Here is a 25689-nt window from a genome sequence, read left to right as displayed (position 1 = left end):
GAAATGGCTGCATGGCAATTACATATTTACCTTTTAGTAGAGTAGGAGAAAGTGACATTTGCTGTACTTTTTATATGGTAATCTAAAGTGAAATATCCTGCAGCATGCCTTCCGGCTACATCTCTCAAGGACACTGCTCTGGATTCAGGGTTGAATTTACACAAAATGGGGCCCTGGGCAGAAATCAAAGTGCGTCCACCTGTGCTGGGATTCTGTAACAGCACAGCACTATTAGAAACGTATTGCTACAATGTCAGAGGCATAACCATAGCCACATTTAAAGAAGAACAGAGCTCACGGAGCCAGAGGAATTTCATGCTACAAGCTGGTAATGCCATACCAACCAGTAAGTGATACCATATCACCAGAGACACTGTTGCCATGTTACCCAGCAATCTGTCACCAAGATATTAAGACCAGTGAATCTGTTTCACTAAAGCAGAAAAGGCCAGAATGGTTATTACCATGTTTCCAAGAATATAAAATTATATTAGTGCAGACTGTGTAGTTAGGCTACTAAAATCAGAAAGGCCTGTTTCTATTTGGCAAGATTTACAAAGTTGATATTACTTTACTGGCACTGTATTCTTCTACCTACCTGGTTTCTCCGTGACAGCTGAAACAATTTTGCCTATTGATGCTTTAACATATTTTGTCCATCCTCAACTGTACCTAAAGTGCCACATCTGAGCTATAACAACTGCTTGTATCCTTGGCAGCAGTGGTGTTCCTTTACATGCAAATTATATACTGTGCATCTACTTTCTAATTCCAATTGGCTGTTCCTAGCTGTCTGTATTAAAGCATATCTATGGTCAATATGTAAAATCATATATTAATTGACCACATTATATTTCAATTATTTCTAGCCTACTTATATTTCTCTGAATGATCTTAAGTTTGTAAAGTTGCTTTGTGAGGATCCCCACACATTTACTTTTATGTGACACATATTCACTAGGTCCCGTGGGTAGGGGATGCAGTGTCACACATTTCACAGAGCCTGCCTTCTGAACTACAGAGGTGCTGAGAGGTGGAATGAGCACAGGATATACTGTTAGCAGGTAGCAAGTTACCATGGGATATGTAGTCCCTAGAGATTGAAAGAAAACAGAGGCAAAGGTGCAAAGGACGCAGGGAATTCAGGAAGTTGTGGAAAGAGATGGCCAGCAGACAGGCAGAACTCAAAACATGAAAGGGGATTTTTCAAGTAAGCTTTTACTGAATTGTCAAAAATAACTATTGTTTTGCTAGTACAATGCTGAAGTCATAAAATAAAGTGTATAATTTGACCATACATTTCTTTTAAGGGATAGTGGTACAAAGGTTCCATGTGAGATATTTAATATTTTTTACTGTAAGGAACTGCAGAACATGTTTACCAGCTGTGGGAATAAATAAGAAAAACAGTAGCACATATTTCTCTCCATTGCCTGTTGCCCCTGGGCATTTGCCTTCATGTTTTCCCCTTTTAGGGCTCCTGACTTTGAGTAAACAAACTCCTCCTGACAGTGAATAAATATTTTTCTAGACATGTCAGTGTACCGGGCAGAATAAACAGTGAGTATAATGTTCCTAATGTTCCCACTGTTGCACAGCTACAGGAAAAGGAAAGCTATACTTTTTGAACCAACCATTTGTAGTTGGGTTACCATTGGGTTTGGAGGCTCACACTATACTATTACTTCTTTAGTGGGAACACTTTAAAGCCCAGGCTGGTAAAATATGCTAGATATACAGTATATTTGTTGTACCCAGCTCCAGGACTGTATTTGCCACAATAAAATTGGGGCTCAGTGGCTGCTGTAGCAGGTTTAGAGGAGACAGCACTAAATCTCAAAATGTTGGCAACTGTTTTCTTATTTGTTTTAACATCTGTAAACCTCTGTATGTTTGTGATTAAATTCAGGAAGAGAATCCGTAGAGAATGGGGGGAATCAGTAGGCTCTTTATAGTTAAGAAAATGCAAAGCCATCTCTCCATTCTCCTATAAGTTAAGTACAGTTAAAATGTAGTTGGGGATATGAAACAGGCAGCATGATGCCTCCAAGAGCACATTCTAGCAGCAGGTTTTAGAAAAGAGATGACATAAAAGGTGTCATTTATACCCTCAACGATCCTGGGATCCAGCTCATTGTCTTCTGTCTTGGCATGCCACTATCACCAATATAGGTTTCATTCCGAAACAGCTCTCCAGATTGGTGCTAGTTAAAATGGAGAGGTGATGTGTGTTTTGGCATTTGACCAACACATGGCTATGCCTAAGTGGAAACTTTGGGGGCCACTGAGGATAACACAAGAAAAGTTTAAAAAAACAGCTTGGCTAATCACAAACCCCCTATGACATCATCCCCACATGTCAAACGTTCAATTAATATATCCAGGTCATGCTCAAGACCATGCACAGCCATAACAAAGTAAAGATGAGATCAGAGGGCATAGGCCTACACACCTAAGTTATAAACTTCTAAGATATCTGTGACCAGTCATATGACAGAGGTTCAAAAGAGTTTAGACTGCCATCCAGTGTTCCAATTGACATGGTAACCTACCCAGCATCACCACCAGATAAATGACATAAGTGGTGTGGTATATGTCTGTAGCACTCATCCAGTTTCGCCTGAAGTGCCAGAGCCATGGCCAAACAGGAAACTGTTCTCCTGATTGGCATTGGTTTAACTGCTAAGTCAAGCTCTCTCCCCCAGCCCCCCCCCCCGATGCACTGATTTTAGCTCTGTCCCCCTGCCTATTTCCAGTCTTCTGTATCCTCTATGTGCACCGCTATGTCTCCAGTGCACCCCTGTGTCTCTTAGTGCACTTCTATGCCTTCAAATGTCCCCTGTGCAGCTCATTGTCTCGAGTGCACCCCTGTATGCCCATGTGTCTCCTAGTGCACCCTGTATTGCCAGGTTAATTTCTGTGCCTCCAAGTGTGTCCTGTGCACCCCAGTGTCCTAAGTGCTCCCCTGTGTGCTCCTTTCATCCTTTGTGCCTGCTTGCTACCTGTGTCTCGACACAGCCTCTAGTATGCTTCTGCACTAATTTGGACCGTCCATCTCAGTGTATATGGTCCCCGATCTTTGACAGCTTGCTCAAACAGCAAATCTGTCCAAAGTACACCAACAGTCTACTGATCTGAACAAGTGACTCTCTCAAAGGGTTGATACAAAGGAAGCCAGTCAAGTCCAGGTGATATAAAATCTGTGCACCCTCTCAGCTTGTTTGGATCAAATCCAGATCTGTTTTGCTACAGCCTCCAAGCTTCCGGCCCCATCACAACCTCATGCAGCTCAGCAATTTGTTACATCTGTGACCTCCACACTTTACTTTCCACCTCCTCCACGCTTCTCCAGGGGTATGCAGCAAGTTTGTTCATAAGTGTAATATATCCCTTGAGCTACAGCCACAAACATTTCCTACAGGCCACAGTGATCTATATATTCACCTTACTCTTTGTGGAAACCATGGCCTGGGTATCCCCACTCTGGAACAAAGGCAATCCTGTAACCAACAATATTTTAGCTTTCCCTACTCTATTTATTCTATCTACTATATCTACTATTTAGTTCAAGAACTCTCACAGCTGAACCAGCATGGAATAAGGGGGCCCTCTCTGCCACCTTCTGTCAGGATTTGTCCAAGCAAATTAATTGAACTGGCAGGTCGGAAAGTTCCTACTCTCATTGACCTGGTCTCCCTTGCTATACAAACAGGAACACAAGAGCTCTTCTAGGAGAGGTCATGCCTGTAGAAGGATTTTCTTCTCAACTGGCACTAACTTTCCTCAAAAGAACCCCAATGCAACTTGTCTGCTCTTGACTATCCCACAAGGAAAAGTCACAATGTCAGTCCCAGAGCCTTTTTATTGTAGACAAAAAAGACACTTTAATAAGCAATATTTAGGGTGAAGAATCTCCAACATCTAGTACGCCTCGAGATGAGCATGCAAAGTCACTGTTTTCATCCCTTTTTTTAATGTCCCCAAAATTTCAGTGCAGCTGCATCTTGATAAGTCCACCGCTACCATGGAGGCCTTCCCTGATTCAAAAGCAGCTGGCAACTACTTTTCTGCAACCTTCTCTAAAGTTTGAATGGCCTCCTGAAGCCTGTCTCACCGCCTCTTTACATCTCTGCAGAAGATGCCACTATCCTTACCTGTGGAGTCATACATTTTCTAATTACACTGATCATAATGTCTGTTGGTGTGATTCACCATGAAGCCATTTCCATCCTCATTCTGCCACAAGCTTGTTCTACACTCATTCTGGGCCTTCCATGGCTCCAAATTCACTCCACAGTACTGATTTGGACCTCCTCTCAGTTACTCACCTTGGGGCCCTGTTGTCATTTCTTCCAAGCAAAAACACAGTCAGTTACCATCACATCATCCCTATGATTGTGCCTTAGACCTGGCTATTCTCTCCCTAGTTGATGGTTATATCCTATCAATCTCCCTGAGACCAAGGCTATGTCTGAATACACAGCTGCAAGGTTTAGTACCCAAACTCACATCACAAAGAAAATGGATTGTATGCAGTTGAACCAGTACAAACTGCAAAGTAAAATTGGAAAAGTGATTTCTTTTGTATGTGAGTGTTGCTCTTAACCCTTGATGGAACTGAGGGATACACCTTTGGAGAGAGAAAGTTTCACAGTTTACAAGCGTGTATTGAAGGAATAGAGTGATACATCCTTGGAGGGAGACATTTTGCTGTCCTATCCATAGACAGCATTACATTCTGGCGAGTGTTCAGTCTGCCTATATGGTGAAGGCACGTCACAGCGGGTGATTTCTATTTGTACAGTGAAGGTTCAACAAGCCACACTTTGATTATTCATTGATTCACCGGATTTTTCACATATGATGTCATACATCATTTAAATTATTACCATTTTGGAATTATTTTTAGTATTTCACTTTTATTTAGGGACACTACTATTATTTGTACTGTTGTTTTGTGTGAATTATACACTAATTACAACTACTGAGCGCTGCAATTATTTTTATTTTTGTCTAAAGGTTTCCTCCAAGTTTGTTCAGGGGTATATAGACCTTATGCAAAGATCAATCCAGTTTGCTACACACTTTGTCTATCTGTACATTTCAAGCTACTAAATTCTTTCCATGTTTCTTTGCTTAAGCCTCTTGTCCTAAATAGGTTCTCTTGTTCTTCATCTTTAGCTGTCTCCTGAACTGTTCCATCCCAAGAATACAAGTTACTCAAATAAAAACAGTATCTAATTGAGACAGTATCTAATTGATTGAAGTGTTTTGGACCCTGAATAAAGATCCATGGGCTCTACATCTGATGTTTTAGCTTCCCACCTGGTAAATAAATTACATTTTTGCTTTCCATTGGAACCAGGATCTTGATGCGTGGAGAGGCTCCATAAAAGTGGGGTTATGTAACAATTACCACACCAATTCCAGCTGTGAAGCCACCAGCACTTCTGGGATTCACCCTGGCAAGGTAACATATGGCTCATCATCCAAGCAACATGTTGCTACTCGTCGAGCCCACCTGCTGCAGTATTCTTACCAGTGTCCTGTATGCCAGCCTCCAGCACTCTGTGTCCTCTATGCCTCCTCAACTGCTAATGTTTGGCATACCACTGCACTTGTTCTCTTGTACCTCAGTGTCCCTGTATCTAGTGCAGAGTGTGTGCACCTGTCCACACAGCCTCCGGTACACTCTGTTGCAATCACTTGGGCTATCTATCTCACAGTGGATATGGATCCTAGTGCATGACAGTACCAAAGAGTGTCAGGGGTGTCTGCGCAACCTCCTTTTCAGAAATTGCTCTGGCAACAAAACAAAAAATTCTGGCCTGACTTCATAACACCACTGGATTTTACATGTTACTGGAAACTGTAAAACTTGTAACTAACTAATTTGGTTGGTAACAACCAAAGGCCAAATATCAAAATGATATGCTCAATAGCTTGTTGTGTGAAATGTAATCATGTATCTGATAGCTACATAACAATGATCTCTTTTCCTTTTTTTTTATTAGCAGTAATAAAAACTATGGATAATGTGATCTGCTTATGAAACAGCTATTATCAAGCATTTCCTGTTGATATAAAGAAAAATTCCTTTGTTCCATAAAAATGCAGAATAGTACACGTACCTAATTGTTCAGGTGCTGATTGTAATGATATGTAATTGTCCTGCTTAAAGCAAGATCAAAAGACATGGCCTAATGGCAGTGATATTTTCATCTCTTTAGAAATGTATGAAGGACAGAACACAGCAAACAATATTCTGCTTGCTGTGGCAGTTCATTGATGTATGGTGTAATGAGATTGTTAGGAAAGTATAATGAATAGCACTGCTACTGTGTGAGGGAAAATAAGACTGAAATGCACATGGGATTGGCGTCACATTAAAGTCTGTTGTACGCATTGTGCATGTAAACAGCTGAAAACAGGAGGAACAATTGAATGCTAGGTTTCACAAGAGGCTTTGCTGCAAGAAATAATTGATGTTGCAGATTATAATACATGAGGAATGAAACACCCCATGGTGATGACTACTTGCTCCAGAAATGGTAGCTGTTAAAGAGCCAGGCCTTTTTCATTGGTGGTCTGTGATGATACACACTGATAGATGAACCTATAAGCCTACACTGTGTAGCTGGTATGGGCAAAAGAAACAATTCTAGATTCAAGCGTATGTGTCATTACTTTTAATCCTTTATAGGAATATCATACAACTAACAGCTTTAAATCTGAAATTACCCTAGAACATCATGTTAAATGTTTCATTATGTTTAGCCACACTTGAATTTTGCTTTAAATGTATTCAGTTTTTTAGGTGGTGCACATACTGTAGGCATAATAGGAATGATTTAGTACAGAGCTTATCAAACTTTACATGCTTGTCAAAGACAACACTCAGGCTTCACCTGCATGTCATCACAAGTAAAATGAGGTTTTAAATTGACCATGTACATTTTAAATCCTGTATATTCCAAAACTTAAGTTGTCAAAAAGCTGTGACAGTAATTAGCCTTGCTTATGCCTATACTTGTGTTTGAAAGACTCTTATCAGTGTGTGAAACCCCAAGGGCACCCCTGTGTCTCCAGAGTGTCCCTATGACTCCAAGTGTGCCCAGTGGTATGCCTATATTGGTTGCACCTCACTGCGGTAGTTGAAAGCTGAACTCCAGGTATGGTTTGCATCTCATAATAACAACCCCAATTCCAAAACAGTTGAGACGCTGCATAAAATCTACATGAAAACAGAATGCAATCTCTAGTTATATAGGAGGTAAGGTTGAATAAAGAAAACAGTCCATCCAGTTCAACCTGTGAGTGTACGTATGTCAGTGTCCAAAATCATCTCCTATTTCCCTGTATGTTGTGTTCTTTAAGATGCACGCCCAAGAGTCTCTTAAAAATATCAATACTCCCCGTTGACAGCACCAGTTGTGGAAGAGAGTTCCTTATTTTTATTGCCCTGACAGTGAAAAACCCCTTCTGTAGGTTTAACCGCTTCTCCTCCAATCCTTTTGTGTGGCTCGGTGTCCTCTTACACTCCCTAAGACTTAATCGTTTTTTTCCTATGCTGGGATTACCATTGAGGTATTTGTAAATTGCTATCATGTTCCCTCTCAAGCGTCTCTTCTCCAGCAAAAATAAATTTAGTTCTTGTAGTCGTTCCTCGTAATTGAGGTCTTTTATTTTTATTTTGTTGCCCTTCTTTGCACTCTCTCCAGCTCCAGCACAACCCTTGACAGGTGACCAGAACTGGATGGAATACTCCAGATGTGGCCTGACCAGAGTTTTATAAGGTGTCAGGATTATAGTTTTATCTCTGGAGTATATCCTCTTTTTTTATGCATGCTAAAATTCTGCCGGCATTGGTAGCTTCTGCTTGACATTGCATGCTATTGCACGGTCTGTCATCTACTAAGACCCCCAGATCTTTCTCCTTCCTTGATTCCCCAGAGGTTCTCAAACTAGTAGTTTGTGTTTATGTTTTTTAGCCCCCAAGTGCATTACCCTACATTTCTCCACATTAAACCTAATTTGCTATGTAGTTACCCACTCCATTATTTTATTCGGGTCTTTCTGTAAAATTTCTATATCCTGATGTGAAGTTATTGTCCTGCTTATTTTTGCATCGTCCTCAAAAACTGAGATTGAACTCTTTATCTCATCCTCTATATCATTTATGAATACATTAAACAGAATTGGTCCCAAGATAGAGCTTTGGGGTACCCCACTTACCACTCTAGACCAGTATGAGTACACGTTATTTATCACCACCCTTTGGACACACCCCTGTAACCAGTTTACTAGCCAAGAACAAACCTTATGGTCCATGCCTGCGTACCTCAGCTTGTAGATTCAGTGTTTATGGGGAACTGTATCAAATGCCTTTGCAAAATCCAGTTATACCACATCCACATGCCTCCCCCTATCTAGATGGCAGCTCACTTCCTCGTAGAATGTTTGCAGATTGGTCTGGCAGGAATGACCCTTCATAAACCCATGCTGATTACTACTAATGATACTGTTTTCTTCTGCAAATTCTTGATTATAATAAATAATATAATATAATATATAATATATTATATTAGATATATATATAATATATATATGATAAGTATAATTTACCTATCATTGATGTTAGGCTGACTGGCCTGTAGTTTCGAGGAATATGTCTCTGCCCTTTTTTGAATATTGGTACCACATTGGCTTTTCTCCAATCAGGTGCTACAGTTCCCGTCAGTATGCTGTCCACAAAGATTAGGAATAGTGGTCTGGCTATAAACTGACTGAGTTCTTTGAGAACTTTTGGGTGTAAGCCACCTGGTCCTGGTGATTTGATTGTGTTAAGTTTATCTAGTCTTTCCTTGACTCCGGCCTCTGTTAGCCACAAGGGTAATGTGCAACCAACAATACTTGTGTGGTCAGTATACCCCTCGTTTTCCTGTGTAACTGAGGAGAAGAAGGCATTTAATACATTTGTCTTCTCTGTGTCATCTATAACCATCCTCCCATCATCACCTTTTATATGGGCAATGTGCTCTGATCTTGCTTTTTTATTGTTAATATATCTAAAAAATTCCTTGGGATTTTTTTTACTCTCCTCTGCTATGTATCTTTCATAGTGTTTTTTAGCCGCTCTGATTTTGCTCTTACACTTCTTTGCATTCCTTGTAGTATTGGAATGCTGACAATGACCCCTCCGCTTTATATTTTTTAAAGGCCACTTTTTTCTCTTTAATAAGACTTTTTATGTTACAGTTTAGCCACCCAGGTTTAACCTTTGCTTGTCTATATTTATTGCCCATTGGAATGCACTATGTGATAGTAATATGCACTATGGTACTGCACTGATAATCCGGACACTAATCATCGGTGCCCATGTCCCTTTTACACAAGCCGGTTATCTGTTTTTCTCTCCTCACACTGTCAGCACGAGTAAAGAAAAGCCAAAAACTGGCTTGTGTTTACTTCCGTGATCAGCTGTCATTGGACACAGCTGATCACATGGTAAAGGGCCCCTTTGTGCCTGTGCCCTTACACCACAGGGGGCGCGTCAGCAGTGTGATCACGGGAGGACGTCCACATACGCCCTCCCGGCAAATTAAGCCTGCGCTGTAACCATCTTTTGGCTATAGTGCAGGGGGGGAGGGGGTTTAGAACATTTTAATAAAACATGAAAACAGGTAACCATCCCCTTTCTCTTTTTCAAATTTCAAGGCTTCCTGCCAATATACTTTTTCATTTATTGATAATGCTTATCCAGAAGCATGTATTGCTCTTGCAAGATCTTGATCAATTTTCTCCTGGTTTTCAGGCATCATTTTATCTTCAAATGAAAGGACTGTGTATTTTTGGGAGGCAGTGGCTTGCAACACTTCCTTACTTGAAGATGCTGCTGGTGAAGAAACACTTTGTGATGATCCAGAAGCAGCAGAAAGAGTGTTTCTAGATTGAGAACTCTGAAAGGAAAAGCTACTTGCACTTTCATTATGGTCCTCATCATTTCATTCCATGCCTTTAAGGCACCTCTGGCATGCAAGGATGTGTTTTGTCATTGTTTTAGCACAAGTAAATATTGGTGTAGCATGTTACTAAAGATGCTACTGTCTGTGGCTCCACGACCAAAAATGTTCTGCCAACGTAAACTGTGGCCAAGAATGTCTCTTAAAACCATGCTGATTCCTACGACTTTAAGACATCTCTCAAACCTGTTATTTGAGAGATTTGAGTATTTTCTTTGTTACATTAACCTGCTGTATGGTATTAAAAAATAATTTTTTGCTTTGTTACCCATGGCAGTGTCCATCTCTTTCTTAAAAATGGCTAGAATTTTGTATCAGGATTTTCCCCTCATAGACTTCAAGGGGGCTCACTACTAAATGTGGGTTTTAAACCCAAAAACCTCTACAAATCTAATCCATGTAGGTTCACCTATCTCTAATGGTCAGGTGTCCACAAAAATTTGGCCATGTAGTAATGTTGTAATTCAGGTCTTATGGAGCACATTATTAATTAGATGTGTATGGAAAAAAATGTGTATGCTGTTAAACAAGTTTGCTATAGTTAAAAAAAGGATAATTGTTGTGCATTTTTGTATTTCCACTGCAAGTCAAAAAAAAATAACTGAAATACACTAATTACCTTCCTATCAATTTAAGATTATCAATAGCAAAAACAAAATATAACTTGCTATTATGGCATTGGTTGCTAGATAAAAATATAAATACAATTCCCTTAATATGTCATTTTATTTAGCACTTATGTATTTAGCTAGTTTTAGTTTGGTTAGCGAACCAATAAAAATATTAACATGTGCTGACTTTTATGTGAAAAGCCACTTTAAAAGATCGTTTTAAAATTCTGTTAAATGTGCTTTATAAGTGGATTGGAGGTCAAAAGGTCTGTTCTAATATTATTTCAACTTTTTTGATTTCCTTAGGGCTAGCACAAAACCATTTCATTTAAGAGTAGTTTGATCCGTATCTTTTTGTTTTTTCATATCTTTATGCAGTTTAAACCCTTTTAGCAGAGTCCAGTGAGCATCTTTGAAGCTTTAGGCGCTTGTGTCCTGAACTAATTGCTATCCAATAGGCACACAGAGAACAGATAGCCTCAAAAGATATCCACTCTTTTATGTCTTATTTTTTTAAGGAGTACTCTGTATTTGACTAGAACTAGCTTATTGCATGTACAATTTTAATCTTGTACAAATGCTTTAAAAATCTTTCTTTTAGTTATGGTTTTCAGTGTTTTATACAGTAAATACAGTATATGTGGGAACAGCCATGTATGATCTTCCAGCGTGCAAACCTTTTACAGCAACATTTCTGCATTTTAAGGTGTATGTCCAGCAAATACTTTTCTTTCTAATTTTGGATAAACTGGGGAACTTCTGTTGGGTTTTACTGCTATCTGGGACTTTTTTACAGAAATTCCCTTCATTTCCTGGCCTGTTGACAATAGTTTCACCAGACAGAAAGTTAGTTTATAACAACACAGGGACAATTTTATTTAGAATAGGGGAGGGCTTAAACCTCTTTTACATAGTTACATAGTTAGTCTGGCTGAAAAAAGACACAAGTCCATCTAGATTAACCAATAGAGGAAAAAAATATAAAAAATGATATATACATATACACATCTATACATAAATATATACATATACACATACGCACACACACAATCCTATATATACACTATTCTATAGCCACAGTTGATCCAGAGGATCAACTGTGGCTATAGAATAGTGTATATATAGGATTGTGTGTGTGCGTATGTGTCTTTAGTGCGGTCAGGAGACACTGGTCTTAATCAAGCCTTAAAACAGGTCCCTTAGGGCAATCTATTGTGATTTTATTAACATCCACTGATCAAGCCCTGAAGGAGGAGGCTTTTTTTTTGTCTGAAACATGTTGGTTGTATCTGAAGCTCTTAACCCTTAAATGTTACAATAGGTCCTTCAAGTAAGATGAACCTTTGTACCAGGCATGCATATCCAACAATTTACTGTTTTGCACTGACATATGACCAGCCACAAGAGGGAACAGCTGTAAATTTATGTATGAAACTGATGTGAATGAACCATATGTAAAGCGAGTAAAGTGTTAGTGCTATAAAAATACCTATAATAATAATAATAATTATTATATGGTTTGGAAAAAACAAACAAACAAATATGACAAGCCCAAGTTACAAAACTATAACAATCATTATATGCAGCAATGAAAGCCCATGAGATCTGAAAATAACAATCATGCCTCAAAGTAGTTGCTATAGCAGATAGCACATTCATTTATGGCTAAGTGAATAACCAATCACATTAAATCCATCTACAATGAAATGTGGTAACAACACAAATGAATACATTATGAAAATACACAATAGCTTTCTTTGAAGAAATGATGATGCACACATACCGTTTCTTCTTAGAATATGCCCACTTCTACATTTTACTGCTGCTGATATAGAGAAACGCTTTGCTGATTAGTAAGAGGATATCCTCAGGCACAAAACAGTTTCTGTGACTTATTTAACTATTTGCTGTCCACACTATATAGACAAATGAATGGACGGCACATTCTTGAGTGCGGGGCAGTTTAAAATTTCATTTTTTTTTTAAAGTGCTCTTTTGTACCTTTTTTTATGCAATCACGCGCTGTACTGTAAATGCACTGTCAGTTGGAAAGTGTGGTTCACAAACTGAAGGTTCAGTGCCAATAAAATAAAAAATAACAAAAAAATAGATAATTGGTCCATATTATTCACTTTAAGGTCATCACAGTGGACAACTGGGCACTCTTTGCATCTGGAGGAAAAGAGATTTAACATTCATGGAAAGGCTTCTTTACAGTAAGAACGGTGAAAAAGTGGAATAAACGCCCTCAGAAACAAGTTCTGACCAGATCAGTAGATTGTTTTAAACAAGGGATGGATGCATTCCCAAATGCACAAAATATGACTGGATATTAGCATTTATAGGTTAGAATGCCAGGGATTGTTGATCCAGTGAATATCCCATTGCCTCCTAGGGAGTCAGGCATTTTTTCCCCTGCTGGGGCAAATTAGACTATGGTTCATAGGGTTTTTTTTTTTTTTGTCTGCCTCTGACTCAACTGTGGGTAAAGGATTCTGCATATGGAGGTTTTCCATTTGTTTATTTTATTTATTTAATTGTTTTGCTGCTGGTTGAACTTTAGGCTCCGTTCACATGTAGGCGTTGGCGTTTTTCAGGCGTTTGTTTATCGTTTTTCAGGCATTTTACAGGCGTTTTTATAGGCGTTTTTGCAAGCGTTTGCAAGCGTTTTACAGGCGTTTTTTTGGGCGTTTTTAACAGGTGTTTTTGGTGACCAATGGAAAAGCAGAGTGTTTTTTTTACAACATTTGCAAAGGAACCTCCCAAGGACCTCCTCCTCTGCATTGGACCTCCCAGGGACCTCCTCTTCTGCATGATCTTTTTTTTTTTTATGGTTCTGGACATGCTACAGAGCTGAAACTTCACAGGTACACTTTTTAGACCCCACAGACACTAAAATTAAAACTAAATCCAAAGAAATCTTTTTTTTTATTTTTTTTATTTTTTTTTTATTTTTTTCAATAATTGGCTCTCTATCAAAAACGACAATTTTTAAGAACTTTTTTTTGCCTGATTCATAGTCCCTGGGGCATGATCCAGAACCCTAGGCACTTTTTAGGGGCATTTATTGGGTTTTAGGGCTTCAAAATGGTGTTTTTTGATTCCATATATATATCTACATTACGGTCACCTTGGCATAGCAGAGTCAATTTACCCTAAACTACATTACGGTCACCTTGGCATGGAAGAGTTTGGTCACCCTGGCATAGTAGAGTCAGTTCACCTAAACTTCATTACGGTCACCTTGGCATGGAAGAGTTTGGTCAGCCTGGCATGGCAGAGTCAGTTCACCTAAACTTCGTTACGGTCACCTTGGCATGGAAGAGTTTGGTCAGCCTGGCATAGCAGAGTCAGTTCACCTAAACTTCGTTACGGTCACCTTGGCATGGAAGAGTTTGGTCAGCCTGACATAGCAGAGTCAGTTCACCTAAACTTCGTTACGGTCACCTTGGCATGGAAGAGTTTGGTCAGCCTGGCATAGCAGAGTCAGTTCACCTAAACTTCATTACGGTCACCTTGGCATGGAAGAGTTTGGTCAGCCTGGCATAGCAGAGTCAGTTCACCTAAACTTCGTTACGGTCACCTTGGCATGGAAGAGTTTGGTCAGCCTGGCATAGCAGAGTCAGTTCACCTAAACTACATTACGGTCACCCTGGTATGGCAGCAGGCTACGGTCACCTTGGTATGGCAGGGTCTGGTCACCTAAACTGCCTAACTGCTGTTCTCCATGTTTCAGGAAAATGTGCTCACAGCAGCGGCATGCCAAGGGGGTGGAGACCTGGGTGGAGAGCTGGGTGGAGAGTTGTGCTGTTTGAGCTGATCAGGAGCAACTAAACGCTTGTAAAATGCCTGTGAAACGCCAAATATCACTTTACATTGAGGTCTATGGGACAAAACTCCTGTGATCTGCCCAAAAAGAAGCTCAAGTACTTTTTTGAGCGTTGGGCGTTTTCCTTAGGGCGTCAAAACGCTCAGATGTGAACAGGGGTCATTGCAATGAATGGGATTTGTCTTGTTGGGCGTTTTGAGAGCTGATCAGTGAGCAGAAAAACGCTCCAAAAACGCCCAAAACGCCTACATGTGAACGGAGCCTTATTGATTTGTATCTTTATTTCATCCAAAATAGGTAACTAAATATGTACAGTTGAACAAACAAAAGTAGTTAAAAAATAAAACATATAAAGGGTGGATTTACATCTCTATACATTATCCAACAGGTTTCTGGACATTGTACTGCAATATCATGCATTTTGAATTAAACCCCATAGTTAGTTCCCCAAAATGCACAGCTTGGAAAACTCTAGGGGGTAATTTATCAAAACTAAAGCAGACAGAATCCAGAATAACTGTGCATGGCAACCAATAACTTTTCTATCTTCAGCTTATTCAATTAGGCTTTGAAAATGAAAGATAGAAGTTGTCTGGTTGCCATGCACAACTGCTCCAGATTATGGCTGCTCCAGTTTTGATAAATCCCCCTCTCTGTGTGCTGTGGTGTGTTGCGTTAGAAAAAGTGCTTTGTAATCTGCATTGCATGCATTCACCAGCCATTCAAAACGAATGGGCTGCTTTAATGTAATGAATGTTAGCATATGTAATAGCGCCCATTAATGCCCACCAACTCTGTGAACCTAGCAATGTCCTGGTAGAAGGGATCTTTTAGTTCACTTGAAAACGTTTCTTTTAAAGCATGTAAGCATGTTAATGATTGTTACCAATATAATTTAAATTAAGTTCATTATATGGGTGTGTGTTTGTGTATATATATATATATATATATATATATATATATATATATATATGTATATATATATATAAATATATATATATTATATGTGGGTGTGTGTACGTGTATATGTGTTAATATACAGTGTGTGTGTGTATGCATTTGTGTATATATATATATATATATATATATATATATATATATATATATATATATATAAAAGATGATTCTCTTTGAATGAAAAAGACTTGTCTTTTAATATTTATTTTTTTTGCCTGTATTGTTTTTATGCAGGTGCTCCGTTCATGGGAGGAATATGAAATAGCAGCATCTGTAATAGAAACTGGGAAAAAGTTACTTGATGTCACAGAAAGTACAGCAAACAGTGTCCAAGCATATCAGTCAAAATTAAGTGATGACCTTGAAAAAGCAAAGGATGGAGGAGAAAAAGAAAAGGTATGGTTTTAAAATACTCACACAGGGAAACAGAACATAATATGTCAGGCATAGGAAATTATATTAGTGCTATACTATGATTTTGTCATAATTATGCACAATACTTTATTAAAAAATGCCAGATAAATTACTGGCCCTCTTGGTTTACAATTGCAAAAATGGATTTTGTGAAACAACATGTTTTTACCGAAGTAGGCTTATCAGTAAAAAAGTATTTAATCGCTATTTACCGGAAATAATTGGATACCAAGATACTCTGGGGCACACCAGCCCTTCTGTCATCTGCCAGACCTACCTGATTGTCAAAAAACGAACAACGGCAATAACTAGTAAAATGTTAGCAGTCTATAGCCTGGACTTTTTTTTTTTTGTTATGTAGGTTCAACGTATTGACCAGATCTTGCCGTATTTAATAATGGCTTAGTGCAGAGTGCATACGGTAATGATTAGCGTATGGCCAAATAAGACCACAGGTTGATGATGTCATGTTTGGAACAAGCATTTATCTGCTGCTGTATTTTCCAGTTGGGTTGAAAGTGACACTGGATCTGAAAGATAAAGTTTTGAGGTTACATATGTGTTATTTAAGGTCTGGTTAATATACAGCTCCTTGGGCCACAGGTATCAGCCAATGCTTTGGATGAAAACTTGAAGTGATTGTAAAGTGTTTGTTTTTTTTTAAAATAACAAACATGTTATACTTACCTGCCCTGTGAAATTGGTTTTGCACAGTGTGGCCTGAATCCTCCTCTTCTCAGGTCCCTCTTCACTGCTCCGGGCCCTTCCCTCCTGTCGAGTGCCCCCACAGCAAGCAGCCTGCTGTGGGGGCACCCGAGCTGAGCTGCAGTTCTATGTGTCCATTCAGACATGAAGCTGCAGTTTGGCCCGCCCCCTTTCCTGATTGTCCGACTTTGATTGACAGCAGCGGGAGCCATTAGCACTGCTGCTGTGTTTGATCCAATCAGGAGGGAGAGTTCTGGACGGCTGAGGCACTCGTAGACATCGCTGGATATAAATGGGGCTCAGGTAAGTATTTGGGGTGCTAGGGAGGCTGCTGCACTTAGAAGGCTTTTTATCTTAATGCATAGAAAACTTCTCTCTTTACAACACCTTTAAGTATCAAAGATAATGAAATGGCAAAGGAATGGATCAGTAAGATGATCAGATGTAATAAAAGTGTTATTTTATTTAGAATTAATAACCAACTTTATCTACTTTAAATAAAAACAGTACTGCTTCCTTTGGCACTCCGATATCTGTTGTACTTCTTCTGGTGCCTGTCCGGCTCTAGTAAACCCCCCCTCAATAGTTGCTAATTTAAACTAAAAAAAAAGATTTTAACTTTAACTTCAATATTTCAGTTCAAATGGGCATACCACGAAAATAATTAGCATCATAGCCTGAGCAGAAACCTTCTTGCAGTGTGTCATTACTGTTCCATGTAGATTTTTACGGGAAACACCAGCTCTAAAAATGTCCATCTGTTTCCCTTACATAAGGGCAATGATGGGCCGAGGGCCATTACAATGATCCTAATTCTGTATTGAAGGCTGGGATTGCTCGGAACCTCTCAGAAGCAGTATGGGTATGATCTTTACCCGGAGTGGTCTGCTCACACTCTAATGGTTGTTCATGAATATTTATATCTATCAAAGTGATAGCAACATAATACAGATGTTAGAAAAATGAACACTCTACAGTCATGACAATTGTTTTAACCTATTTACTAATATGCGGTATGTGTTTAAAGTGTGCTGGTACAGTATGTGGTAGTGATAGATCTGGCTTTTTTTTACTGAATGTTCCTACCTAATATTAAACCTATATAATGTAGACAATATCTATTTATACCTTGGGAACTAAAGACACAACCTTCCCTGTTTAAACATATTTTGTTACAAAACCGGGTGAAATTAAACTTTAAATAACATCTCTAATAGCTGGAGTTTTGAGGTAGAATAACATTTCTTTGTTACTCCAACCTGCTAGCATTTTTTTTTCTGTGTGTACGCTGTCTGCAGTTCATGTGCATTGTACACTCCCAGCATCTGTAAGGTACTGTGTATTGAAGCCAGGTCCTTGTATGATGCTATTCCAACACACATGTGTCCAATAGCTGAAAAGAAAAGACACCAGTTCCGAGTATGACCATGAGAAAATGGAAAACGCAATGGATAGAGTGATGGGGGACAGCTCAGACCTTGCAACATTGGAGAAAGAAAAGCCCAGGCGTTGGTTGTGCACAGCATGAAAACATAATGATGTGGTGTATTGATTAAATATTCGAGTTTATTCAACCTGAAAAATGTATTTTATGCTGTATTCTCTGCAAAGTTTGTTACTGTTTTGTTTCTTGGTATGTAGGGGTCCTTTCCCAAAAAGCATCAAAAAAAGAAAATAATTATTGCAGAAAAAGTTAATGAACAATTGACTGCCCTGGAACACAATCTTCTAAAATTGACTAAACCAGGTAAGTTGCTTCCATCTAAACTATGGTGCCTTATTAAATATAAACACGCAGGTCTATTTAAGAATGCAGCCCAAAATGCAGTGACTGTGTATAATGAGGTAACCCATGGCAACTGGGTTTAAAGCATACTGTAATATGGGCATCTGATTTTTTACTAATTTTACTGATTTTTTTATCTGAAGTTTATTACGCCTCATTGCTTAAAGTGCAATCCCAGCCAAGCTTTTATTTTTATTTTTTTTAATTGCATTGTTTTAATTTTTTTTCTCTTTTTTCTATGAGGGAGAACCCTATTTTTTGGATTGTTAAATTGGTCTGAGGCCCCATTAGGGAGATTCCTTTGAGGCTTCTGTTGAGGTTGATAGAAAGCGAGTGCAACACCTGTTCCTAGGTGCGAACTGGCAAAAAGTGCTATTTCCCCTTAGTTGTGTCTCTGGGTCTGGAAACAAGAAAGAAACTCTCAGTGGGGATACAACAATAAAATCCTTACTCAATTCATAACTCTGTCTTAGATTCTACTTTAAAAGAGATTTCCCTTTGCTTCCTAAATGGAATTGAGAGAAAATTCCTTAAACAGTTGTCAGCAGAACAGGTGTTCCTTTTGGAATATTTCCCCTTAATTCCAGTTCTGGCGACAAAGGATAACTGTACCTTTAGAACGCTCCCTTCCTAACATCCCCACCCCTTCATGTGATCCTCCCCAATCTTATGGTGTGAATACACGATTAGAATATCGCCCGATCATTCGACCACCGACTTTTGAAAAAGTATTTGTCGGTCGAAAACGTTGCCAACATACACGGTCCGAATATCGCCCGACCGTTGCCCGCCGACCATCGAAACAGTGTTCGTGCATGATGAGGTTATACAGATTTAAACTGAACGACCTCAACAACAACGTATAGAATATCGTTCATTCGCAAACGAGACGACAGAATTTTTCGGGTTTTTCAAACGGTATTTTTCGTTCACAATATTGATATCGCTCATTGATGGCTGGGCATTAACCAGTAGAATATCGGACGATCACTCGCTGAACGGAAATTTTCGGCCGATTTTCTTATCGTGTATTCCTGCCATTAGGCTCGCTATACATTAGGCAGTTGAAGGAAAGAAAATGGCTCGATTCCCTAATCAACAAATCAATGTTGATGGAGAAATCCCTCCTGCTGCGCTTTTGTTTCTGACAGTAGGAGGCTTCCCTACCTTCAGAATACAATGAGTATTCCTGTGAGCTATAACTGGCAGCAGTAATTATCCAAAAAAATCCCAATGTCCTGGTTGTACTGAAGTCAATACAACCTGCCTGCCCATAGATATATCGAAATTCGGCAGGTTCCTGCTGAACCAAATTGTGATCCGTCTATGTCCGGATTTACATTTACCAGTCTACTTCCTTAATTCCTAATTTTTTCTAACTGTGTGCCTATCATACTTCCTTTCAGTATAACAAACAATGATTGCTGATTGAGGTAGCAGACAGCCTAATGACCTTTATCACAACATGCAGTAAAACACATCATATTGTTAATGTAAATCTTTTCAATGTAGCTAAACCTACAGAACTCACCATGTCTGACAAAAGGAGGCCTCAATTGCAGCTCAGCAACTGCTGTCAAGTTGTTCATCATGAGAAGAGTTCAATACTGGTTTTAATATAGATCTGTGAAGACAATGGTTTCTCTGTGTCCCACAAAGTTTTATCCTGTATTGAGCCCTGATGAAGTCACGTTGCCCCTGAAACACGCTGGCCGTTTTTACATGACTTTTTTTAAATCAACAATAAAAATGATCTTGGTACTTTTATCTAATTTTTGCCTGGTGCTCCTCTCTGTATTATAATGCTTTGGGGAGTTAAGTTATGCTCTGATTGCGTGAAAGGGCACATGATTAGTTGTTCAGCTGAGAGATGTAGTTGCTTAATCAGTAGTAAGATCTAGGAGAGACAGTTTTTTTTCCTGGGAGCGTGATATACTTGCTTTGTTCCTCCAGCTGAAGAATAGAAAATTAAAACCTGCCCTCTAGTGAGTCCTGCTGTGCATCTGGCTTCAGTATCATCAGAATCAGGGGCTCTGTGCATCCATTTTAATGGAAAGTTGACCTGTTAATGCAATAAGATGAACAAAGTTCAGAGTATTTCGAACGTTCATAAAGAGGTGTGATTTTACTCCGAATGCACCAATATTGAACATTGGTTTAGGAACAAGAGTATGTAGTAAGAAGAGAGAGAACAAGAGCCTTGTGTGTTATGGCGTGCAGTGAACAATGGGAAAGAAGGAGGTACAATACTGAGGGATATGTGGCTGTACCTTCAGAGGATGAGTGATGCACCCTCCCCGGACATCATGCTGACGTATGGTCAATCAGAGTGGCAGTGTACTCTAGTGGAACTGTGCCACAAAAACAGATTTCCACACATGCCTTGATGCTGGGCTGACACATTCTAGGTTGGGTGCACTACGCTGAAGGTGACCACGAACACCAGCACCATTCCTTGTTTCACTGCTTAGCAAATGTACAGTATATAAAATCTAAAGAAAGTGCTTCTACCACCAGTAACCACCACATGCTCTGTTGCTATAATAGTGATAGCCTACTAGGTGCATTGTCATTATTTTACCTTTGTCATAGACCCATGAGTGCTTAATAAAAAAACCCACCTTTGTTGAATGACTGACTTTGCTTGTTGTATGGACATTTTTGAAAAATACTCTCATTACTTTAACCAATTTAATACAGGGCACTTTTACCCCCTTCCTTCCCAAGCCAGTTTTCAGCTTTCTGCGCTGTCGCACTTTGATTGACAATTTCGCGGTTATGCAACACTGTACTCAAACAAAATTGTTATAATTTTTTTGAGACATATAGAGTTTTCTTTTTGTGGTATTCAATCACCACTTGGTTTTTTTTATTTTTTTGCTAAACAAATGAAAAAAGACCAAAAATGTTGTAAAAAAAAAGTTTTTCTTAGTTTCTGTTAAAAATGTTTGTAAATAAGTAATTTTTCTCCTTCACTGATGTGTGCTGATGAGGCTGCACTGACGGGCACTCATAGGCGGCACTAATGAGGTGGCACTGATGGGCACTGATAAGGAGGTACTATTTTGCAGCACTGATGGGCACTGATATGCAGCACTGATAGGCAACACTAATGGGCACTAATAGGTTGCACCGATGGGCAGCATTTATGGGCAATGATGGACACTGATAGGCTGCACTGATGGTCACTGATAGATGTCACTGATAGGCACTGACAGGAATCGCTGATGGGCACTGATTGGCATCACTGGAGGGCACTGTCAGGCATCAATTATGGGGCTGCACTGATAATCACTGCACCCATCAGTGCAGATCTTCCTGTGAGAAAAAACGCTTATTGGCTCTCCTCACAGGCTGTCACGTCTAGGGACTACCGAACTACCGATCTCCGCGTTGTGTGCCCCTGGGGGCGCGCATAAGGGGCTTTTTCTGAAGCACGTCATATGACGCCCAGTCAAAAAAATAAAATCACCACTCGACCATCATTTTGCTATAGGCCGGACGGGAAGTGGTTAAGAATGTGTTTGCCATTAAGGTTTGCACTTGTTTTTCAACTTTTACAGCCCTATGAAAATTGCTGTCTTTTTAAAAGTTTAAAAAAATGATAACAATGATCACTGTTCAAGCCAGAGATATATCTTTTAATATGCAATATTATTACAAGGTGAGTTTGTTGCACATTCGTAACAGTGCTGAATATAAATTCTAGTAATACGTTTCATGAGAGCCATGAATAAATGTACTTGTGTTAATCCGTAGGTAGACAGAAATCACTTTCATTTCCATACTTCTATGATTCATTGAATAAACAGATTTGTACACCATTGTTTATAATAGTGTGTCATTAGGAATACCTACTTATATTCTCTGCCAAGCAATACCTATAATTTTCCTTATATCCTATACATTCCTAAACAAAGGACAATATCTAACTATGGGGACTCTCCTAAATGTAATTAGCCTAACTTGTGGCAATTAAATTAACAAGTGTATAACTAAATCAATGAGATATGCATCTTAATCAGCTAATTATGCAAGTTGGTTGCTGAAGCATATGATAAATTAATTAAGTCAGTTTACACTCTAGTCATTAAATTATAAAAAAAAACAGGATAGATTTCGATTTTAATGGCATGAGACTGGAAGTAACCTTAATATTTTCCTTTCAATACAGAGTATATAAAACCTTGGCTGTGGTCATATTCCACGGTTCTTGTATTTTGAACCGAAAATTGTAGTTTATTGCTTACATTTATGTTTGTTTAGTGAAATGAAAGCGTGTGATGTAAGGTTATTTTATATATTAATTAAATTTGGACATGAAACTCAAATAAAGAAATTGCACGTATGTCTGATGTGTATGCAACGTTTAAAAAGAGCAAGTGCTAAAATTGCCAATGAAGTCACGGTGCTTTTGCAACCTAAAGGGTGCATCTGACATCTTTGACAGCTGAATTCCAGACATTTAGTATATTATATAAAACACCAATTTATGTAGTTAGGTATTTATTTAAAAAAAAACAGTAAATGTATTTTGAAAAATAGTGTAAGTTGCTGCTCTGCATTTGTGCTGATAGGAAACATGCTGACAGCATAAGAGACCAGAGTGATGTCTCACAAATATGCTACTGCTGCCTCTTTATTGCTAGTCATCAAGATGGGGAGGAGTGGGAATGTTATTGGCCATGCAATGCTGTTACTGCAGTGAAGGCTGAGGATGTTGTTGTGCTGTCTGGCATAGGGTTCTGTGTTATTAACCTCCCTGGCGGTATGATTCTTTCGGATTTTAGGTGCTGAAAGCGGTACCATTATTTTGCATTTAATTCTTGAGAATGAGCAGCCCAACCCAACTATTTACATATTTTTTTTTTTTTTACTGCGCGTTCTTCTTTATAACATCTTGGGTATGATAAAGTTTGAAACACAAAATCATAAATTATAATATAATAAAAAACTATAAATAAGTTAAAGTATGTATGTATGTATATATATATATATATATATATATATACTGTGTATATATATTTATATATATATATATATATATATATATGTATATATTATATATATATATATATATATATATATATATATATATATACGTATATATATATATATATATATATGTATATATTATATATATATATATATATATATATATATATATATATATATATATATATATATATACATAAAAAGTACAGTAAAACTGCAGGAAAGGGCACTGGGGGGCAATGTAATGTGAATTTATTTTATTTTGAATGGTATCAGTGTGTTTGGTGTGTTTTACATTTGAATTTGCCGCAGGTTCCACCCCCCCCCCCCTGCGAACGTCACGTCGCAGGAGACGGAAGCCTGGGCACGGAGAGGACGGGAGGAAGATCCGCCTCCACATACCGCTCGCATACATCGCTGGATCCCGGTGACAAGGTAAGTAACCTCTTTTACAGGATCCAGCGATGCTTCTGGCGGTACCCCGAGTGTGGCTCGGGGTTACCGCTTTTGGCTCTGAAATTTAAACACGAGCCACGCTCGGGAATACCGCTAAGAAGGTTAAATAAGCTAACCATAGTCATATATTACTGTTTTTTTTTGCTTTTCCCAAGTTATAAAAATCTTTCCAGTAAAACCGTTTATTGCTTTTAATTGTAAAACCCGCATGCATAGATGATGCAAATGTACCCACCTAAACTTTTGAGTGGTGTTTAGATTGATCAATAGATTTATTCTGTAGACCTTCCAACATTAATAGCACGCCAGAGAATGTACAATGTTTATTATTAATAATATATTACTAATACCCAAAGTATTTGCATATTAAATATAGAAGGCAAATAAATTAGATGATTGCTTACTGACAGGGAAAAAAAAAGTCCTAACATGTTTTGAATTGACCATTTTTCATCGATATAATAGCTTATTGGGAATTTTAAGCAAGATAGCCCTGAGCGTTATGAAGAAATGAATATTAAATTGCTGTTATTTTTTAATAATCTCTTCCTGCACAAGCTTTTCTCATATTGCATCTTCCTTCCTGAGTGCTTTAGGGATGAATCTTTTGTTCTGACAGCTCTGCCCTGCATATTGTAATTCCAGTAGTGAAAATCTGGTGACTGCTAAACAGCAAATAGAAGTCCACTACTTGGTATTTCATCTTGACTGATCTCTAGGAACTTTGAGCTCATTTCCATAACACACACTCCACACACTGAGATAGTATGAAAGGCGTAAAGAAGGCTGACAATCAGAGTAAACAGTAAAATGGCAAAGTAATAAGCAGTTCCCTTTCTTTAACAGGAATATAATGCATTCTAGTCATAATTTAGCAAAAGAAATTACATAATTTTCAGGCTCTGTTATTTAGTGGCTTCTGAAAAAAAAAACATGCTGCACCAATGTGCTGTTATACAGTTAGTTTGCATTGCCTTAAATTATCTCTCTCTGGAGATTCTTTTAGGGAAAACAAAGCATGTGTAATAATTCCATCACTACATTGCTAAGTCGTTGTTATCCTTAACAGAATAGGGCTACCATTCTTCAAACTGACTAATTTAGACACGTAGGGGTTTATTTAATAAAGCTGGAGAGAGCAAAATCATGCACACTTTGGCATAGAAACCAATCAACTTCTAATCTTAGCTTGTTCAATTAAGCTTTGGCAATAAAACCTGGAGCCTGATTGGTTTCTATGCAGAAGTGAGCCTGATTTTGCACTCTCCAGGTTTAGTAAATAAACCCCACTGTGTACGTGGAAAAAAAGGTGCATGCCATCAAAACTGTTTATCTTTACTTCTTCGAATACCCAAAGATGTTTGTGTGTGTAAATGTAATAATTTATGGTGAGTTCTTCTGTTCCTACATTACTATTATTATTTTTTTAATTTGGGTGTTCTCTAGCAGGTAAGAAAATACTTTATGAACACTAGCTTACCTAATTTAAAGATTGTCATATATTTTTCCAATATAGAAACGCATCTTACTTACCTAGTTTAAAAAATGTCATACATTTTTCCAATATAGAAAAACATCTTACTGTAACTGTACTGCAACATCACAAACCTAATAAGCAGCAGTTTAACCACTTGACTTTTGGAAGGTTTACCCCCCCCCCCTTCCTGACCAGGGATGTTTTCATGCAACTTTTTTTTTTACCAGTAATGGCGGCAATCAGCGACTTATAGCGATATTGTGGCAGACAGTTGGGACACTAACGGACACTTTCCACCCTTTTTGGGGACTGGTGACACCAATACAGTGATCAGTGCTGAGATAAAATATGCACTGTCACAGTACTGAAGGGGTTAGCATCAGGGACGATCAAAGGGTTAACTGTGTGCCTGACCAGTGCTTTATTAAACTGTGGGA

At 38.5% G+C, this 25689-nt stretch overlaps 1 protein-coding gene across 1 annotated transcript in view; it reads left to right on the top strand.

Annotated features, from left to right (window-relative positions):
- Positions 1 to 25689, top strand: part of CFAP54 (cilia and flagella associated protein 54) — a 616124-nt gene that overhangs the window by 239113 nt on the left and 351322 nt on the right. The window contains exons 28-29 of the mRNA XM_082253561.1: positions 15654 to 15815; positions 18180 to 18285. Of these exons, the coding sequence (XP_082109687.1) occupies positions 15654 to 15815; positions 18180 to 18285 (268 nt within the window). The remainder of the gene's footprint in view (positions 1 to 15653; positions 15816 to 18179; positions 18286 to 25689) is intronic.

The sequence above is a fragment of the Pelophylax lessonae genome, assembly GCF_965119305.1.
Source record: "Pelophylax lessonae genome assembly, chromosome: 4".
In the NCBI taxonomy this organism is placed as follows: Eukaryota; Metazoa; Chordata; class Amphibia; order Anura; family Ranidae; genus Pelophylax; species Pelophylax lessonae.
This window is presented reverse-complemented; position numbering and strand designations above follow the sequence as displayed.